Source organism: Acytostelium subglobosum, assembly GCF_000787575.1.
Source record: "Acytostelium subglobosum LB1 DNA, scaffold: scaffold19, whole genome shotgun sequence".
Classification (NCBI taxonomy): domain Eukaryota; phylum Evosea; class Eumycetozoa; order Acytosteliales; family Acytosteliaceae; genus Acytostelium; species Acytostelium subglobosum.
This window is the reverse complement of record NW_012236514.1, coordinates 543624-562701: the sequence shown is the minus strand read 5'-3', so window position 1 is coordinate 562701 and position 19078 is coordinate 543624. Positions and strand designations below refer to the sequence as shown.

Below are 19078 nucleotides of genomic sequence, written 5' to 3'. Positions count from 1 at the left end.
AGTAATCAGATGTCCCATCACATTAAATCCACCTAGGCCTTTGAACTGTAAAGTATTGGTGAGGACTAGGGTGGCAGCAGGTCGAACATTGACCATCACATTGAACAATTTAGTTGCCATCAGAGTATTTGAGGAATCAAAGTAGAGATAGACTAAATCATTATCTCCATTGGGATCATGGTAGAAGACTGATCCAATTGAGACTTGGTTGAAGGTAATGTTTGAGGGACCACCCAATAGCAAAGAGGAGAATGATGATGATCCAAAGTTCATAGAGGTAACATTGATGAGGGACACATGACCTTTCGATTGAATATTGTTGAAGGTCATAAGAGGTCCATGATAATCCTTGACAATGAGTGATCCAGCCGGGTTAATAATGGTTGTTATATCCAAAATGGTTCTTGGTTTCTCTTTTGATCCTCTGGTCAAAATTAGACTTCCATTATTGATTCTCAAGAAACCATGACTTGTAGATTCAATAAAGTTGGTCACTGTTAATGATGATGAGTCAACAAGTGTAAGGTTCCCAAACAATACTCTACCAATTGTACAGTTTCCATATAGGATAGTTGTTCTTCCTACGATAGATGACATTTGACCCAATCCATTGATACCAGCAAAGTAGTGAGTAGAGTGGAAAGAGAAGATGTAGGAGTCGTTGAGGATGGTCGGTGCTGAATGGAACTCAACAACATCATTCTGGGGTTGATCACTGGGTAGGACCAAGAAGACACTGCTTCCAGTTAGAATCATTTGAACTTGAGGTCCAACATAGATATTGGCAGCGGCCGTTTGAAATATGAAGGTGTCAGAGTTGTAGATCGAGTGACCAGAGAAAATGATCTTCTCTCCATTAACCTTGATTCCATTTTGATTGTTCCTGCCATCTATCTCACCATCGTGTACTGTCATGTTGTTGGTGTTGAACCATACCTTGTTGTTGATAATGGACAATTGTACATTGGGACCTTTGAGGAGGAAGTTGCCAACATTGATACTGACATTAATAAATAAGTATTGCTTGGTCAGTTGGCCGGAGGTAGAGTAATCGATCACTACATCAAAATCCCTTGTCGGGGCAACACCGCCAACCCAGTTGGCTGCATCCGAGAAGTCACATTGATGATAAATTGAACAATCCTTGGTGACATTGAAGTAAACAGTCTCTGAGTTGACAATGGAAACATAATAGTATAATGATAAAAATAAAAATATTATTCTTATATTCATATTTGATTGATTCAAATAATAGATAATTAAAATATTGATTATCTGTACAGAGTGTCTATTTTTTTATTTGACACCTGCAAAATTCGGACCCTGGCCTAAGCATTTTTTGACGAATGATTTGATCACTGTTCACGAGAAAAATGATCAGACACTTCACATGGGCCTCCAACCTCAGCCCCAACAACTTAAGGCCATTGCCCTTTGACTATTCCAACATGAATGCTAAAGACATTACACAACCTAATTGTAGAATTCGACAGCTATCTATATTATACTTATTTGAAAGAGGATGTAGTTCACTGTCTTTATCGATCGATCAATCACGAATTAATCATGCGCCCAGATCAGTAGGTCGACGAGATCATCAGGGAGCTCTTCCCATTGACCAAGTTGTATGGAATATTGGCAGCTATATTCTAGTCCAGCAATGATCATGATACCAAATGATTGATCATAGATCCTTGGAAGCTTAATTCCTTGTTGTATAAATAATCGAGTTGGGTGATCTCTTTGGTGGACTGTTCATAGTGGTCATTGACACTGCCCTTTATTAATAAATCAATCAATCAATCACGTATTAAACATGCTCCCAAAAGTTTACGGAGACCGACAGGATCATTGTCATTGAGCAAAGTCCAATCATTGCGTTGAGTGGAGTATCTATAGTTTTGTCCCTTTCCAGCGATGAGCGTGATGCCAAATGATTGGTCATAGATCAGACGATATATATCTTCTTTTGCTTCAAAGGGACTGCCAGTGAGTTTGGTGAACTGCTTGAGTATCATTGAGAATTTAACAAATCTGCCGTCTTCATTGGCCATAATGTAGATGTTATCGTGGCCATCGTAGCAACTGATATGAGAGGTGTTGACCTCTCCAATGTACTCATTAAAAGAAAAGAGACTACAAGTGTCCTGTGTGACCACATCGTATGATAGGGCATCGCCCATATCATTAATAATGATGATTGAGTTGCTGCCATTGTGGAAGAATGTTGAGACATTGGACACGTATCCCAGTTGAATCGCTGCAAGTTCCTCAAAATGTTCCGAGTAAGTGTCGAATCGGTACACAGTGTTCAGTTCATCTCTATTCTCATCTAGTCCACCGATGATGTAGATGTAAATGTTACCATCGAAGCAGGCTGACATCTCTGAAACAGCTTTGACCTCTGTCATTGGCTAGGTGAACATCCGTCTCTCAGAAAGCGAGTATCGAGTGTATATATTGGGTCCACTTCCAAACACATAGACGTTGCCACTGTAATAGACAACTGAGTATGTTAGATATCGGTACGATGAAATGAATGGACTACTATCGAGTCTGATTGATTTCCACTTGGACGTCTCCAGTGAGAGCATTGAGAATCCATCATAATCTACTGACAAGATATGTCGATCATACTCGCCTGCAGGATGTTGTTGAACAGGTCTAATGAGTTTGAAGCATGATTCAATCTGTCTCTTGATGTCTTTCAACTTTTTGTCATTGATCTTGTAATCACATGCTTTGAGTCGCAATGTAATAGCATCATTCTCATCAAAGGGTACTTGATGAGTATGTTGATTGTGACGAACGATCATTGACATCAGTTCATCATCATTGATATTGACATCATCTGATTGATTGTTGTTGTTGTTGTTGATCTTGTTGATGAACTCATCGATTGTTGTGCATTGTGTGATCGATTCAATCAATTGTGTTGAATCATCTTGATTGATATTATCAGCCTCACTAATATTATTGTTGTCTGTTGGATGTTGGAGGTCGATGATATGGTTGATTTGATTGATCTCATTGATGATGTTGTTGATTGTTGATTGAATGTGTGACATTTGAACATTGATTGGTGTCTTGACTCTGTGCTCTTGAGCGATGATCAACTTGATCAGTTGTTCAAAGTGTGATGTTATCTCTGAATGTGTCTGTTGCAATGACTGATATGATTTGGTACACAGTTGAAGTGTCTTCCACAGATGATCCAGCCTTGGAGTACACCATAACGCTTGCCTATCCTTATTCCTCTCTTCAATACTCAGTTTAATACTATCTATTTGGTCCACACTATGCCCTTTATGATGTCGACCAATGCAGACAGGACACACCAACATGCTGCAATCGAAACATATGAACTCTGACCTCCTGTTGTGATCTTGACATGTAGTCGATATTGTTGATGTTTCCATTGAATCAACTACATTATTGTTATTATCCATTAGTAAGTCTATAAATATATGTATGTATTATAACTCTCCCTTATGATTATGATTGAAACACAATGCTGGAAAGGTTTATTATCACCACACTATTTGACCAATCAATCAATCACGTATCAAGCACGCCCCCAGTTCTGAACGATAATCATTAGGATCATCATCGTTAAGCAATGTCCATCGATCATGTTGTGTGGAGTATTGATAGTTCTGGGCTCGTCCAGCAATGAGCATGATGCCAAATGAATCATCATAGATTAGGGAAAACAGGACACCTATTGTATATGGACATTTTTTGAGACTGACGATCTCTTTGGTGGACATTGTGTATCGAATGAATGTGCAGTCATAAATGAACAGAAGGTAGAGGTTGTCTTGGCCATCGAAGCAACTGCTTTTAATTTGACAGTTGCAGTTGCCCGCAAAGTTACTATATTCAAAGAGAACATTGGTGGCCTGTGTGATCACACTGAACGATGAGACCTGTTTGTCCTCACTAACGATGATGATTGAGTTGCTGTCCTTGTGGAAGTGAGCGGAGGCATTAGATGTCGCAAAAGGAATCTTTCCAAACGCCTCAAACTGTCCTGTGTCAATGTCGAAGCGGTATACGGTGTCCAGATTCTTTTCTTTCACATCACATCCACCAACGATGTAGATGTACTTTCCGCCGTCGTAGCAGGTTGCAAACAAAAACGCACCCTCCATCGCAGTCATTGGATTATGGTGGATTCGTTTCTCGGCCAGGGAGAATCGACAGTATGTCTTTGTCCATGTTTCAACTCCTTCATCGTCCTCTTCGTAGGCACCGCCAAACACATAGACATTGCCACGGGCATAGACTACCGAACCGAGCGCCGTACTGAGTTGAGTATTGAATTCACCATCGAGTTTGATTGTTGTCCACTTCTGAGTCTCCAGTGAGAACAATGATAATGGATTGTTATCAAAAGAAATGATGTGTCCTTCGTACTCTCCAGGAGTATAGTGACCAGGCTTAATGAGTTTGAAGCATGATTCAATCTGTTTCTTGATGTCTTTCAACTTGTCAGCATTGATATTATACTCACATGCTCTAAGCTGTAATGTAGTAGCATCACTCTCATCATATGGTACTTGATGAATGTGTTGGCTGTGGCGAACGATCATTGACATCAGTTCATCATCATTGATGTTAACATCATCTGATTGAATGTTGTTGATGTTGATCTTGTTGATGAACTCATCGATTGTTGTACATTGTGTGATCGATTCAATTAGTTGTGTTGTATCATCTTTGACACCGCCATCACTATTGTTTTCGTTGTTGTTATCTGTTGGTTGTTGGCGTTTGATGATAAGATTGATATCTTTGATCTCATTGATGATGTTGTTGATTGTTGATTGAACGTGTGACATCTGAACATTGATTGGTGTCTTGATCTTGTACTCCTGAGCGATGAGCACCTTGATCAGTTGTTCAAAGTGTGCTGTTATCTCTGATTGTGTCTGTTGCAATGATTGATACGAAGTAGTGCATTGACGAAGTGTCTTCCACAGATGGTCCAACCTCGGAGTACACCATAATCCCTTATTCCTCTCTTTAATACTCTGTTTAATACGATCTATTTGTTCAATGTTATGTCCTTTATGATCTCTACCCAAACAAGAAGGACACAACAACATGCTGCAATCGAAACATATCAACTCTGACCTCCTGTTGTGCTCCTGACATGTTGTTGTCGTTGTTGTTGTTGTTGTTGCCATCGAAGCAGCAACTACACTGTTATTGTTGACACTGGAGCTAGTATTATTATTTATCTTATCTCGATCGGCCAAGGTCACTCAAAGAATGACTCTGATGGACATCCCAAACACACACACCAAGGTTGGGTTTGGTAGTTTATTTATGGTTCTGTTAAATTGACTTCATCGATTCGATCACGAATCAAGCATGCTCCTTTCTGTGCAATACCTTTAAAAGGGACATTGTCATAGGTGATCAGAGTCCATTGATCATCTGGTATTGAGTATCGAAAGTTCTTGCCTCTTCCACCAATAAAGATGATTCCAAACCATTGATCATAGATCAAGCGATGGTATTCTTTGTGCTCTGGCCACATGGCCAACTTGGTTATTTTCTTGGTGGACAATGTGATTCGAACGAATCGATCGGCATCATCGTCTTCGATTTCGCCAAGAGCAGCCTTCATGTATAAGTTATCGTGGCCATCGAAGCAACTCTCGTAGATATAAAGGACTACACCCGGTTCAGTCTCTGATGGTATGTAGAAATAATTGGACTCCTTTGTCTCGATATTGAACAAGAGGATCTTCTCTTCACCAACGATAACCAGTGAGTTGGAGTCGGCCTTGAAGTTGGCTCTGGCCATCATCATAGAGTATGGAAGTTTTCCATAGATGTCACATTCCAGAGTCAAGACGTTAAGTCGGTATACCCCATCGTTATCTTTTGTTCGATATTCACAGATGATGTAGATGTACTTTTGACCATCGTAGCATGCAGTTGTGGCGGAAAATGGCTCATCCTCTCTTGGCAATGGTGCAGTGTGGCATTGACCATCGAACAGAGAGTATCGAGAGTATGATGTTATGTCATATTCGTCCGATCCGCCAAACACATAGACATGGCCTCGGGCGTATACCATTGATATATGTGAGCTCACGAATGATCGTTTGAACGCCCTGTCTAATGATGTCCACTTGAACGTATCAAGAGAGAACATTGAGCATCGATCGCCAGCCAGAGACATGATATGGCCATCATATTTGCCGGCACGTCCAGGTTGAATGAGTTTGAAACACGACTCGATCTGCTTCCTGACACCGGTCAACAAGTTGACATCAATCTCTATACGACTTGGGTGCAACATCTTCTCATCATAAGGCACTTGATGAGTGTGTTGGTTGTGACGAATGATAATTGACATCAGTTCATCATCATTGACATTGTGTTGTTGTTGCTGTGTGTCCATATCAGATTGAGTGATCTTGTCTGTGAACTCATCGATTGATTTGCATGATGTGATCGATTCAATCAATTGTGTTGTATCATCAACTTCACTAGTACTGTTGTCGTTGTCGTTGTTATTTGTTGGTAGTCGTATGTTGATGATATGATTGATGTCTTTGATCTCATTGATGATGTTGTTGATTGTTGATTGAATGTGTGACATTTGAACATTGATTGGTGTCTTGATCTTGTGCTCCTCAGCGATGATCACTTTGATCAGTTGTTCAAAGTGACTGCTGATTGATGCATGAGTCTGTTGCAATGATTGATATGATCCGGCACACAGTTGAAGTGTCTTCCACAGATGATCCAACCTCGGTTTACACCACATATCCTTCTTGTCCTTCTCGATCATTCTCTTCTTGATGTTATCAATATGATCGACTTCATGTCCATTATGAGCATATCCTCTTCCCAAACACACTGGACACACCAACATGTTGCAATCGAAACATATGAACTCTGACCTCCTGTTGTGCTCTTGACATGTTGTTGTTAATGTTGTTGTTGTTGTTGCCATCGAATCAGAAACTACACTGTTGTTGGCACTGTCAATATAACTAGTATTATTATCTATCTCTGTCCAGGTCATTAATTGAAAGAATGAATGAATCAGAGAATTCATCCCAACACACACACACAAGAGGTTAGGTTTGGTTGTTTATTTATGGTTTTGTTTGATTGCCTACTACTATCAGTGATCTCGAATCAAGCATGCTCCATTCTGTATAATACCCTTTAAAGGGAGATTTCCATCAGTGATCAGAGACCAGTGATCATCTGGTATAGAGTATTGAAAGTTCTTGCTTTGTCTTCCGCCCATATAGATGATTCCAAACGATTGATCATAGATCAAGCGATGGAATTTTTTGTGCTTTGGCCACATGGCCAACTTGGTTATTTTCTTGGTGGACAATGTGAATCGAATGAATCGATCAGCATCATCGTCTTCGATTTCGCCATCAGCAGCCAAAAGGTATAGGTCGTCTTGACCATCGAAGCAACTCTCGTAGATGTAATGGGCATCAGTTGGATCAGTCTCTGATGGTACGTAGAAATAATTAGACTCCTTTGTCTCGACATTGAACATAATGATTTTCTCTTCACCAACGATAACCAGTGAGTTGGAGTCGGCCTTGAAGTTGGCTCTGCCAAACCCCAAATGGCATGGAAGTGTTCCATAGATGTCACACTCTTGAGTCAAGACGTTGAGACGGTATACCCCATCGTTCTCTCTTGTTACATAATCACCGGTGACGTAGATGTACTTTTGACCATCGTAGCATGCAGTTGTGATGTTAAATGGCTCATCCTCACTTGGCAATGGTGCAGTGTGGCATTGACCATCGAACAGAGAGTATCGAGAGTATGACTTTTTGTCCGGTCCGCCAAACACATAGATATGTCCACGGGCATAGGCAATTGATAAAGCTGAGATCATGAATGATCGTTTGAATGCCCTGTCTAATGATGTCCATTTGAACGTATCAAGCGAGAATACTGAGCATTGATCGCCAGTCAGAGACATGATGTGGCCATCATATATGCCAGCGCTTCCATGTTGAATGAGTTTGAAACAAGACTCGATCTGCTTCCTGACACCGTTCAACACGATGACATTAGTCTCTATACGGCTGGGTTGCAACATCATCTCATCCGTCCCTTTATAGGGCACCTGATCAATGTGTTGACGGTGACGAATGATCATTGACAACAGTTCATCATCATCATCGACCTTGTTTTGTTGTTGTTGTTGTTGTGTATCAATATCAGATTGAGTGATGATGTTGGTGAACTCATCAATAGTCTTGCACTGTGTGATCGATTCAATTAATGGTGTTATATCATTATCACTGTTGTTGTTATCTGTTGTCGTCGGATATTGGATATTGATGATATGATTGATGTCTTTGATCTCATTGATGATGTTGTTGATTGTTGATTGAATGTGTGACATTTGAGCATTGATTGGTGTTTTGATCTTGTGCTCCTCAGCGATGATCACCTTGATCAGTTGTTCAAAGTGACCCGTTATCTCTGAATGTGTCTGTTGCAATGATTGATATGAACCTGCACACTTTTGAAGAGTCTTCCACAGATGGTCCAACCTCGGAGTACACCATAACTCCTCCATATCCTTCTCGATCATTCTCTTCTTGATGTTATCAATATGATCTACATCATGTTCATAATGAGCATATCCTCTACCCAAACATAATGGACACACCAACTCGTTGCAATAGAAACATATAAACTCTGATCTCCTGTTGTGTTCTTGACATGTTATTGTTGTCATTGTTATTGTCGTTGTCATCGATGCAGCAGCAACTACACTATTGTTGTTGTTATTATTGTTATTATCTGTCTCCATCAGAGCGATTCAATTGGTAGAATGGATGAACGAATTAGATCACCCTCAACACAACTTTAGATTAGGTTTGATTGTGTATTTATGGGACTGTTTTTGTTCTCCAACAAAATACTAACCATGATAACAACATCATCGACGCTATCTTGTTATACAACCTTACCATTAACATGTCATCACAGAAGACGTGGGTTATCGCAATGTTGTCAATTTCTAGAATCAATTTCTTATATGACTTTCGCCAGGTTCAATATCATCAAATACATTGTAGATAAACTCGATCATTCCAATGATGGCAATCTGGAGAAGCCAGTGATGAGCGATAAGTTGGGATCTTACATTGACAACAACTATAAAGAGTTCCGAGTGGAAGAGGTTACAGTCACCGGGCTCCAACGTCCGATGAAGATGCTCGTTGGCCCAATCAAGAGATTGGTACCCAAGATAAACACCCACACTGATGTAGAACTCAGATGTCCAACCAGTGTCGAAGACAGGAATGTGCTTATTGACTTATACGAAGAAAGGTGGTGTGTCGAATAGTACCAAGGCTGCCAGGGACGACAACGTGTTGTGGCCACACCCCGACTTTGATCTGGGAAAGAAGAACAAGCGAAAGACAACCAAAGATGCAGAGGATGAGGAAGAGGACGAGGACGATGACCGCACAGCCACCACCACTACCACCACCGGACCAGACGGGATTGTTGACGTTGATCGAGTGCCGTGGAGTTGGTCCAAGTTAGATGCGCCATCGAAGGGTGACACAACTCAAGAGGACACTCATCCCAACAACAGGTCTCAACAAAAAGAAACAGTAATTGGTGTAACACAACAAAAGAACTCAAACGACACGTCCATCACGGCAGCCAAACGGGAACTTGAGGAACGCTCCTGGGCCCTCGACATCATTAGTGCGGCCGACTGGACTAAAGTGCCCACGTCAGATCTTCTTCAGTTCGCGAATGTACTACACAAGGAACGACAGCAACAACAACTGTCAGCACCACTCGAGCCAGCATGGAGGGCCAAGCCGAATGCCATAGCAGCCATGAATGAGCTCCCCATAGCGCCACCAGGCCTAGACACTCAAGCCAGAGCGCCATCCAACACAAACACCCCAAAGAGCAAGAACAACATAACAACAACCAGAACAACATAACAACAACCACAACAACAACAACAACAGCAATAGACAATGCTAAATCACCAACATCCTCTCCCGTTCACAAGAAGAACAGACTTGATGGCCACAAACGGAACGGAGAGACATGATGGACCTCCCAACCATCCCCATACTCAACAACAACCAACAACCCGAACAGCTGGCAACTCAGTCAATAACACTGGCAATGCCAACATAAGCATCACACCATGAGGACCAACTCTGACGCCATCATGGTGGAGGACATATGACATCAGCTTCAATATATTGATGAATGAATGAAGAATCGTTTGGTATGATTGTTTATTTATGGGTCTGTTGACTCAATACAATCAATCACGAATCAAGCATGCTCCATACTGTGCACGGTTTGTGATGGAGTCGTTATCATCAGTGATCAGAGTCCATTTATCATCTGGAATTGAGTATCGATAGTTCCTGCCTTTGCCACCAACATAGATGATTCCAAACGATTGATCATGGATCAGGCGAGAGTAATCACTGCTGATTGGACTCTTGGCCAGCTTGGTTATTTTCCTGGTGGACAATGAGTATCGCATGAATATATCTTCATCGTCATCGATATCGCCAATAGATGTCATCAGGTATATGCTATCTTGGCCATCGAAGCAACTCGAGTGAATGTAATGGATCGCATCCGGATCAGTCTCTGATGGTATGTAGTTATAATCAGAGTCCATGGTCTCGACATTGAATGTGGTGATTTTCTCTTCACAAACGATAAGCAGTGAGTTGGAGTCGGCCATGAAGTTGGCTCTGATAAAGGCCATACGGTATGGAAGTGCTCCAAATTCGACACACTCTTGGGTGAGGACATTGCATCGGTACAGACCATCGGTCACTTGTTATCTTTGCAATATCCGCCAATGAGGTAGATGTACTTGCGACCATCGTAGCATGCAGCTATGCCGGTCACTGGCTCATCCACATCTGGCATTGGTGCACTGTGGCATTGACCATCCTCCAGCGAGTATCGAGAGTATGACGTTGTGCCATATTCGTCCATTCCGGTCCGCCAAACACATAGACATGGCCTCGGGCGTAAGCCATCGATGTGTTTATGTTTTTAAATGATCGCTTGAATGCCTTTTCGAGATGTGTCCACCTGGACGTCTCAAGTGAGAACAGTGAACATCGATCGGCAGTCAGAGACATGATTTGGCCGTCATATATTCCAGCGCGTCCCGGTTGAATGAGTTTGAAACAAGACTCGATCTGCTTCCTGACACCGTTTAACTTGTTGACATCAGTCTCGATGCTACTTGGTTCAAACATCGTCTCATCAGACCTCTTATAAGGCACTTGATTAATGTGTTGGCTGTGACGAATGATCATTGACATCAGTTCATCATCATCGACCTTGTGTTGTTGTTGTACAATATCAGATTGGATGATGGCGTTGAAGAATTCAACCATTGATTTGCATTGTGTGATCGATTCAACAACTTGTGTTACATCATCAACCTCACTACTGTCGTGGTTGTCTGTTGGTTGCTGCAAGGATATCCTTGATCTCATTGATGATGTTGTTGATTGTTGATTGAATGTGTAAGATTTGGACATTGATTGGTGTCTTGATCTTGTGCTCTAGAGCCATGATCACTTTGATCAGTTGTTCAAAGTGACCCGTTATCTCTGAATGTGTCTGTTGCAATGATTTGTATGAAGCTGCACACTGCTGAAGTATCTTCCAGAGATGACTCAACCTTGGTTTACACCACATATCACTATGATGCTTCTCGACGATTCGCTTCTTGATGTTATCGATATGATCTATCGTGTGATCATAATGAGCCTGTCCTCTTCCCAAACACAAAGGGCATACCAGCGTGTTGCAATCGAAGCATATGAACTCTGATCTCCTGTTGTGTTCTTGACATCTTGTTGTTATCGTTGTTGTAGTATTATTAATATTATCTATCTCCATTATTATGACGAGTAAGTTAACTAAATAATGATCAAAAAGCGAAGCGAAGATTTATCTTGAACTTTGGCATCTCGAGGTTTATTGATGCATGCGAATAACTGACTATCATATCATTCAAGGACCAAGCATGCTCCTTGGCTTCCACGGCTTCCTGCCTCGTCGTTGTCAGTATCGAGCAAAGACCATTCATCATCATCAACAGAGTATATAAGGGTGTAGCCGTAGCCACCAACAAGCATGATGCCAAACGGTTGATGATATATGATTCGGAATTCTTGATGAAGACGCCTTCTATCATAGCTGCTGAGAATGGTTATCTCTTTGGTGGAGAGTTTGTATCGATAGAAATCACCATTACCGTCACAGTCATAGGCTAGCATGTAGAGGTTGTCATGGCCATCGAAGCAACTGGTAATATTATACTCCTCTTCATCTGGGGGGTCCATGAGCAATGCGGTGGCCAATGTGTTGAGATTGAATGAGTGGACAGTTCCATCTTTACAAACAACAATGATCGAGTTGGATTGTTTGTGGAAGTGTGTGCAGGCATTGGACAGCTGGAAAGGAAGAGTTCCAACACTCTCAAACTGATGAGTGAAGATGTTGAATCGATCCACTTGATTTCCTTTGTAGCCCGTTTCATCATCTCCACCGAACAGGTAGATGTACTTGTCTCCATTGTAGCATGCTGACAAATTTATACTGGCCTGCAGGCCAGTCATTGGGGCAGTGTGTTCTTGTTCCTCAAATATTGAGTATCGAGAGTACTGTGGCTCTTCATAGCCTCCAAACACGTAAATATTTCCATGGGCATATACTACAGAGTTTGTCACACAACTGTAAGATCTAGCGGAGAAGTCGATGGTTCTCCACACCGATGTCTCTAGTGAGAACAATGCGTTTGATCCGAAACCAAGTGACAGGATGTTTCCCGCCCAAGATCCTGCTCGTCCAGGTTCGAGGATTGTGAACCAATCATTGAGCTTCTCCTTGACATCCTTCAGATCAAGATCAATCTTTAACCGACATGCTTGTAATCGAAGTGAAGCCACACCATCATAGGGCACCTGTTCAACATGTAGGACATGACGAACGATCATTGACATCAGTTCACCATCATTGATATTGACATCTTCTGATTGAGTGTTGTTGTTGTTGATCTTGTTGATGAACTCATCGATCGTTGTGCATTGTGTGATCGATTCAATCAATTGTGTTGAATCATCAACCTCATTATTGTTGTTGTCTGTTGGTTGTTTGTTGTTGATGATATGATTGATGTCTTTGATCTCATTGATGATGTTGTTGATTGTTGATTGAACGTGTGACATTTGAACGTTGATTGGTGTCTTGATCTTGTGCTCCTGAGCGATGAGCATCTTGAAGAGTTGTTCAAAGGTTGAAGTGACCTCTGAATGTGTCTGTTGCAATGATTGAAATGATGTGGTGCACAGTTGAAGTGTCTTCCACAGATGATCCAACCTCGGAGTGCACCATAATCCATCCATATCCTTCTCGTTGATTCTCTCTCTAATATTATCGATCTGATCGGTGTTATGTCCTTTATGATCTTTTGCCGAACAAACAGGACACAACATCACTCTGCAATCGAAGCATATAATCTCTGACCTCCTATTGTGCGTTTGGCACCTAGTCGACAAAGAAGACTCAACAAGATTAGTCTCTGTATCCATCTATTACTTCTACCTATCTATCTGTTAAGAAACTACTTTGTAATGTTGTTTGAATTCAAAGTGTTATTTGAAGTCACTTCTCAATTTTGGCGCGAGAAATGGTGATCACTTCAGTCTTCTTATTGCCAAATTTATTAATCACGAATTAGACATGCACCATACAATATACGGTCTTTGACAGGGTCATTTTCATCAGTGATAAGTGTCCATTGATCAAGTTGTATGGAGTATCGATAGTTATTATCTTTGCCACCAAGTAACATGATGCCAAATGATTGATCAAATATGATGCGGTAGTACTCTCCATATCTATTGGGACATGGAGTCAACTTCTTTGTTGGTGGACAGTGTGAATCGAACGAATGTATCATCATCATCTAACATATCTTCAAAGAACATCAAGTAAAGGTTGTCTTGACCAACGAAGCAACTGGCATACTCCGTACTTCTTCCACATCCCTTGTTGATTGATGATTGATCAAAGAGAAGATCAGTAGTCAGTGTCTTGAGATTGAATGAGAGCACACCTTTCTTGTGACCGGCAATAATGATTGAGTTGTCGTGGACACAGATGCAGACCGTGTCCAACGAGTATGGTAGGAATCCAATTTGTTCAAACTGTTCCGTGCTGATGTCGAAGCGGACAACTTGATCAGTCGAGGTTGGTGGTGATGCTTGCCGATCAAATCCACCAACGATGTAGATGTACTTATCACCATCGTAAATGGAAGTTGTTTATTGACACCACTTGTACTGACTTATGTAGTGATGTGACAATCAATCAAGAATCAAGCATGCATCATAAAATGAGCGGTCTGTTACCTGGTCATTGTCATCTGTGATCAAGGTCCATTTGTCATCATCGGTCGAGTATGAATAATTCCTTTTGTTGCCACCAACAGACATGATGCCAAGTGGATGATACACCAATCGATATTGGTTACAAAGATCTTTTGGATGACCCTGGAGCTTGGTTTTCTCTTTAGTGGACAGTGTGTATCGAAAGAATGAGACTTCACTTCCCTTACGATCATAGCCGAGCAAATAGAGGTTGTCATGGCCATCGAAGCAACTGGTATAATTATAATTATACTTTAAGTCGGCATCGAGGAGCACGTCGGTGTCCAATGTCTTGAGATTGAGCGAGAAGCCAGATCCGCCTTTTTCAATAACGATTGTATATGTGACATTTGAGCATTGATCGGTGTCTTGGTCTTGTGCTCTTGAGCGATGATCAACTTGATCAGTTGTTCAAAGGTTGAAGTGACTTCTGAATGTGTCTGTTGCAATGATTGATATGATTGAGCACACAGTTGAAGTGTCTTCCACAGATGCTCCAACCTAGGCATACACCATAATCCCTCCATATCCTTCTCTATCATTCTCTGTTTGATATTATCAATCTGATCGATGTTATGACCTTTATGACCTTTGGCCACCAAACAACAGTCTACAATCGAAGCAAATCATCTCTGACCTCCTGTTATGAGTTTGGCACTTTGTTGAAACAACCTCATCATTCAATCCATCATCATCAGTAGTATTATTGTTGTTGTTGATATCCATCTATTACTTCTATCTATGTTCACTCGTCTCGACTCGTCATTCATTGTCTTGGAGAAATTTGCTTCCATCTCAAAGCTTGAGAAGAAGCTAGATTTTTTCAGCAAGGTCTCATTTCCCAGGCTGGGTTCAGATCCTAATATCGGACTCATTGGATCGTTCTCATATATGACTTGATAACTACAGCTTGTAATAATATATAACATAGATAGAGAGGTAGACAATGCAGAGACTACTCTCTACAATTGGTGAGGCATTGGCACCATCAAATACTCAACTAGATGAACTAAAGAATCATTGGCGTGCTATAAAGACATTCTACAATGACAATAATGGTATGTTAACATACATGATTGATTGAATGAAATGATTGAATGAATACTTATACTCAATCAAGATGACCTTGAGAGCTTTCATGAATTTCAATTACCAGGTCATATTATATCGATGGTTTCATTGATTGTAGAGGAGAGCAAGGCACAGCCACCAACAACTGGACGACCTGGTCCATGCTTTGACTTCTTCCTAAAGAATAGAATACTCGAGACACTATGTCTACTTGGTGAACGTGATGTAAGGTCGACATCAATCAATCAATCAATCACACGATCAATCACACGGCTCACTCATTCAATCAATCAAACATAGACACCATCAGGAGTACGCAAACTTGTATTACAAACAACTACAATACTGTTAAGTGATGTATCTATGCCATTGTTACCTCATATGAGCATTCACAGACCTATATGTAGATTGATTAGTTCGATTGTTAATCAAGCACAGGATCAAGACCTCAGTGACGACGAAGATGATGACAAAGATACTCATCATGATGATCATAGTCACGATCACGATCACGATCACGAGCAATGCGAGTATGATGATGAACAACAACAGCAACAACAACATAGTCTACATAGCTCGGCACATGAGATTCAACATCTGGTACCTAGTCTCAATCCACATGTGTGCGATCAAGCCAATGATGAGAGTGAGTTTGTCAACTTGCTGGAGACACTCACAAAGAAGTTGAAGCTCAATCCAAGCCTGGTGGGATTCTTCCAGGATGAGCGTGGAATGCATGGCGAGAGGTTCATCGTCTACCGCGGCCTCTCCAGACATCTGTGGACTGTGGGCTCGGTCGGCGAGCGAGCACGAAAGGCCCTACTACAATGTTTGGAGCTGTTGCCATCGACCAACAACTCACTATCACAGGCAGGCGAGCAACGATCACGTCGAGACAGCTCAGCGAGCAGGTCGCCGCCACAATCACCTCTGAAGCGATCGGCACTTGAACTATCGATGGAGGACCAGCCAGAGATCGTCGAGTTTGATCCAAATGCACTGCTAAATCGTGTTCAATTCGTTGTGACACAGATCAAACAGCTGGCCAAGGTATACAGCTACCTTCCATCCAAACTAGTGTCATCAGCTGATCAATGTGGCGCAGACCTTCCACCAATCGACCAAGACACCCTCTGTATCCTCGAGTGTTACAAGGCTCGTGTATCATTCTGTTGCTCACTGTCATCGATCAAACATCATGTATGTTCATTCATTCAGCTTAATCACTCAAACAATTAACATGGAATCATTCCAACACAACAGGACATTGGAGAGAATATATCAAGGTTATGGGATGAGCAATTCATTGCCATTACACTCAAACAAGCATTGTTGGACAATGATGAATTACATGCTGCCACGGCAATGTTGTATCTTAGAGAGATATTGCCACTTCTACATGGTCCAGTCTATCACAGGACAATATCATTCATAGTTGGCAGCTCAATTCGTCCAGAGGCACAACATCATCAAGTCAAGAAAGATGACGATACCGATGAGTTACAAATCAGGACAGCTCTAATCAATCGAATATCACATCCAAACCCAATAGTACGTATCCCTGTCCTTGTCCATGTCTTGGTCAAGCACTCACTCACAGCCATCAAAACTCTAGGTCTCTCTGTCCTGTCTCCGACTATTCTCGACACTTTTGTCATTGAACAACTTTGTTGTGTTGTATAATATGATCATTGTAAACCTACCTATCGACCCTACACCATTCTCCTACCATAACCTGGCCACACTACAAGCTGCACATCAATCAATCAAACATTATCTATCATTGTTTGTTGGATTTGGCAACAACAGCAGCAGCTCTACATTGGCAGACACTCAATCATCATCGCAGACTGCATCAACAGCATCAACATCAACGTCATCACCAGGTGAGAACGATCAGATGAATCAATCACAAGGATATGCATCATACTTGGTGGACGCACGTTATCAAGTATCATTCTACAGTACAGCATGTGCTCCATGGCCAGACAACTACCTGTTCATCACAAAGGAAGCCTACCAGCTACTTCACAACAATGGTGGCAGTGGAAGGCTAAACAGCAGCGGCAAACGTAGTAGTGGTCGTGGCATACCCCCAACCTCTTCATTCGAGAGTCTACACATAAGTCATAACAGACAAGGACTAAGCAATTACAACATGGGACCATTCCTCGAAGAGATATTCAAGTTGCTACGCAATGTTCTGAGCCTACCAGTTGAGATCACCTCTGTCCTCACTGGTATAATATCCAAACTATGCTACTATCCATGTCCACAACTCTATCCACACCTGGTACATGTGTCCACATCCGGCCAACAACAAATGCTCTCTACAACACCAACTTCCAATCATTCAAGTAACTCTCCAATACCATCACTACACTCTGTTCTTCAAGATGTAAGTACTACTACTGTTGTCCATCCGTCACAACTTACCAACCATCCCATCAAACATAGTTATCCAATCAGATAAATGAGAGATCAAAGGATATTCAATTATTCGATCAGTCCATTGAGACATATAGATCACACTTGGCCAACTTGTATACACATGAACAAGATGATAATCAAGTTAAGGAGCCGCCTGCCTTACCATCGACGATGGAGGGATTATCCAAACAACAATTGGACTTCTTACATTCAACCATTATCTTACAAGAGTTCAGCAAGGAGTTGGCATCGATCATCCATGCCAGAGTGATCTTCTCTCACAACTATTGAGATATATATATATTGTTCATAATAACAACCCTCTCTCATGGTAGTTCCATGTGTGTGTAGCCAATCTTCTTCCTCGTCTTTGATTCTTTCGCTTCGCCACTTTGAACTTACTTGTTGAAATCTCAACCGATACAGATACAGATATAGATATACAGGAACAATGACAAGCAGCACAACAATCAATTCAGATCCTTCGTTACCATATACTTGGACACAGACATTGGCTGATGTGACAGTCACTATCAATTGTACATCACCTGTCAAGGGTAAAGACTTGGAGATACGTATAGAGAAGGATCACCTATTCGTCAAGAACAAGACACTGAACGTTGTATATATAGATGGTGACTTTAGTAAATCAGTAAAGAAGTCTGATTGTCTATGGCAGATTGGTAACGTATCAGAGAGCAAGTTCTAGCGAGAGAGTACAACACAACACTGACATTCTTTGTCAACAACAACCTACAGAGGATGGCAAGTCAATCATATTAGAGTTGTTCAAGCTGAAAGGACAGGAATGGTGGGACTCAGTCATAAAGGGACATCCAACTATTGACGTTACAAAGATTGTACCTGAGAACTCTAGCATCTCCGATCTTGATGGAGAGACAAGGGGCATGGTAGAGAAGATGATGTATGATCAACGACAGAAGGCCGCTGGTCTGCCAACATCTGAGGAGCAACAAAGACAAGCTATCTTTGAGCAGTTCAAAGAGCAGGTAAGTACATGTCTCATCAAGTAGAGTTGTAGTAGTATACGTTTAACTAATCATTCTTTATTCTTATTCTTTGTTTATGATGTTTAGAACCCT

The 19078-nt window shown here is 41.4% G+C and overlaps 11 protein-coding genes across 11 annotated transcripts; 3 read left to right on the top strand and 8 right to left on the bottom strand.

Annotated features, from left to right (window-relative positions):
• Positions 1-1799: 1799 nt before the first annotated feature.
• SAMD00019534_088000 (hypothetical protein) lies at positions 1800-2411 on the bottom strand (the record flags this gene model as incomplete). Its single annotated transcript, XM_012896157.1, has 1 exon — positions 1800-2411. One exon carries the CDS (start codon positions 2409-2411, stop codon positions 1800-1802), a length of 612 nt encoding a protein of 203 aa, XP_012751611.1.
• A 1143-nt stretch (positions 2412-3554) lies between these two features.
• Positions 3555-4844, bottom strand: SAMD00019534_087990 (hypothetical protein; the record flags this gene model as incomplete). The annotated part of the gene is made up of 1 exon (XM_012896156.1): positions 3555-4844. One exon carries the CDS (start codon positions 4842-4844, stop codon positions 3555-3557), a length of 1290 nt encoding a protein of 429 aa, XP_012751610.1.
• Positions 4845-5335: 491 nt separating this feature from the next.
• On the bottom strand, positions 5336-6979 carry SAMD00019534_087980 (hypothetical protein; the record flags this gene model as incomplete). The annotated part of the gene is made up of 1 exon (XM_012896155.1): positions 5336-6979. A coding segment is annotated over one exon (1644 nt), but the record flags the coding sequence as incomplete, so codon positions are not given.
• Positions 6980-7153: 174 nt separating this feature from the next.
• SAMD00019534_087970 (hypothetical protein) lies at positions 7154-8608 on the bottom strand (the record flags this gene model as incomplete). The annotated part of the gene is made up of 1 exon (XM_012896154.1): positions 7154-8608. One exon carries the CDS (start codon positions 8606-8608, stop codon positions 7154-7156), a length of 1455 nt encoding a protein of 484 aa, XP_012751608.1.
• A 718-nt stretch (positions 8609-9326) lies between these two features.
• Positions 9327-9989, top strand: SAMD00019534_087960 (hypothetical protein; the record flags this gene model as incomplete). The annotated part of the gene is made up of 1 exon (XM_012896153.1): positions 9327-9989. The coding sequence occupies one exon, from the start codon at positions 9327-9329 to the stop codon at positions 9987-9989; it is 663 nt and encodes a 220-aa protein (XP_012751607.1).
• A 335-nt stretch (positions 9990-10324) lies between these two features.
• On the bottom strand, positions 10325-10783 carry SAMD00019534_087950 (hypothetical protein; the record flags this gene model as incomplete). The annotated part of the gene is made up of 1 exon (XM_012896152.1): positions 10325-10783. One exon carries the CDS (start codon positions 10781-10783, stop codon positions 10325-10327), a length of 459 nt encoding a protein of 152 aa, XP_012751606.1.
• Positions 10784-10851: 68 nt separating this feature from the next.
• Positions 10852-11019, bottom strand: SAMD00019534_087940 (hypothetical protein; the record flags this gene model as incomplete). The annotated part of the gene is made up of 1 exon (XM_012896151.1): positions 10852-11019. The coding sequence occupies one exon, from the start codon at positions 11017-11019 to the stop codon at positions 10852-10854; it is 168 nt and encodes a 55-aa protein (XP_012751605.1).
• A 1034-nt stretch (positions 11020-12053) lies between these two features.
• Positions 12054-13444, bottom strand: SAMD00019534_087930 (hypothetical protein; the record flags this gene model as incomplete). Its single annotated transcript, XM_012896150.1, has 2 exons — positions 12054-13038; positions 13233-13444. Coding segments are annotated over 2 exons (1197 nt in total), but the record flags the coding sequence as incomplete, so codon positions are not given.
• A 499-nt stretch (positions 13445-13943) lies between these two features.
• On the bottom strand, positions 13944-14540 carry SAMD00019534_087920 (hypothetical protein; the record flags this gene model as incomplete). Its single annotated transcript, XM_012896149.1, has 2 exons — positions 13944-14342; positions 14457-14540. The coding sequence occupies 2 exons, from the start codon at positions 14538-14540 to the stop codon at positions 13944-13946; spliced, it is 483 nt and encodes a 160-aa protein (XP_012751603.1).
• An 880-nt stretch (positions 14541-15420) lies between these two features.
• Positions 15421-18266, top strand: SAMD00019534_087910 (hypothetical protein; the record flags this gene model as incomplete). Its single annotated transcript, XM_012896148.1, has 6 exons — positions 15421-15532; positions 15664-15770; positions 15846-16745; positions 16809-17096; positions 17161-17943; positions 18003-18266. 6 exons carry the CDS (start codon positions 15421-15423, stop codon positions 18264-18266), a joined length of 2454 nt encoding a protein of 817 aa, XP_012751602.1.
• Positions 18267-18426: 160 nt separating this feature from the next.
• On the top strand, positions 18427-19009 carry SAMD00019534_087900 (hypothetical protein; the record flags this gene model as incomplete). Its single annotated transcript, XM_012896147.1, has 2 exons — positions 18427-18619; positions 18735-19009. The coding sequence occupies 2 exons, from the start codon at positions 18427-18429 to the stop codon at positions 19007-19009; spliced, it is 468 nt and encodes a 155-aa protein (XP_012751601.1).
• Between the last annotated feature and the right edge of the window lie 69 nt (positions 19010-19078).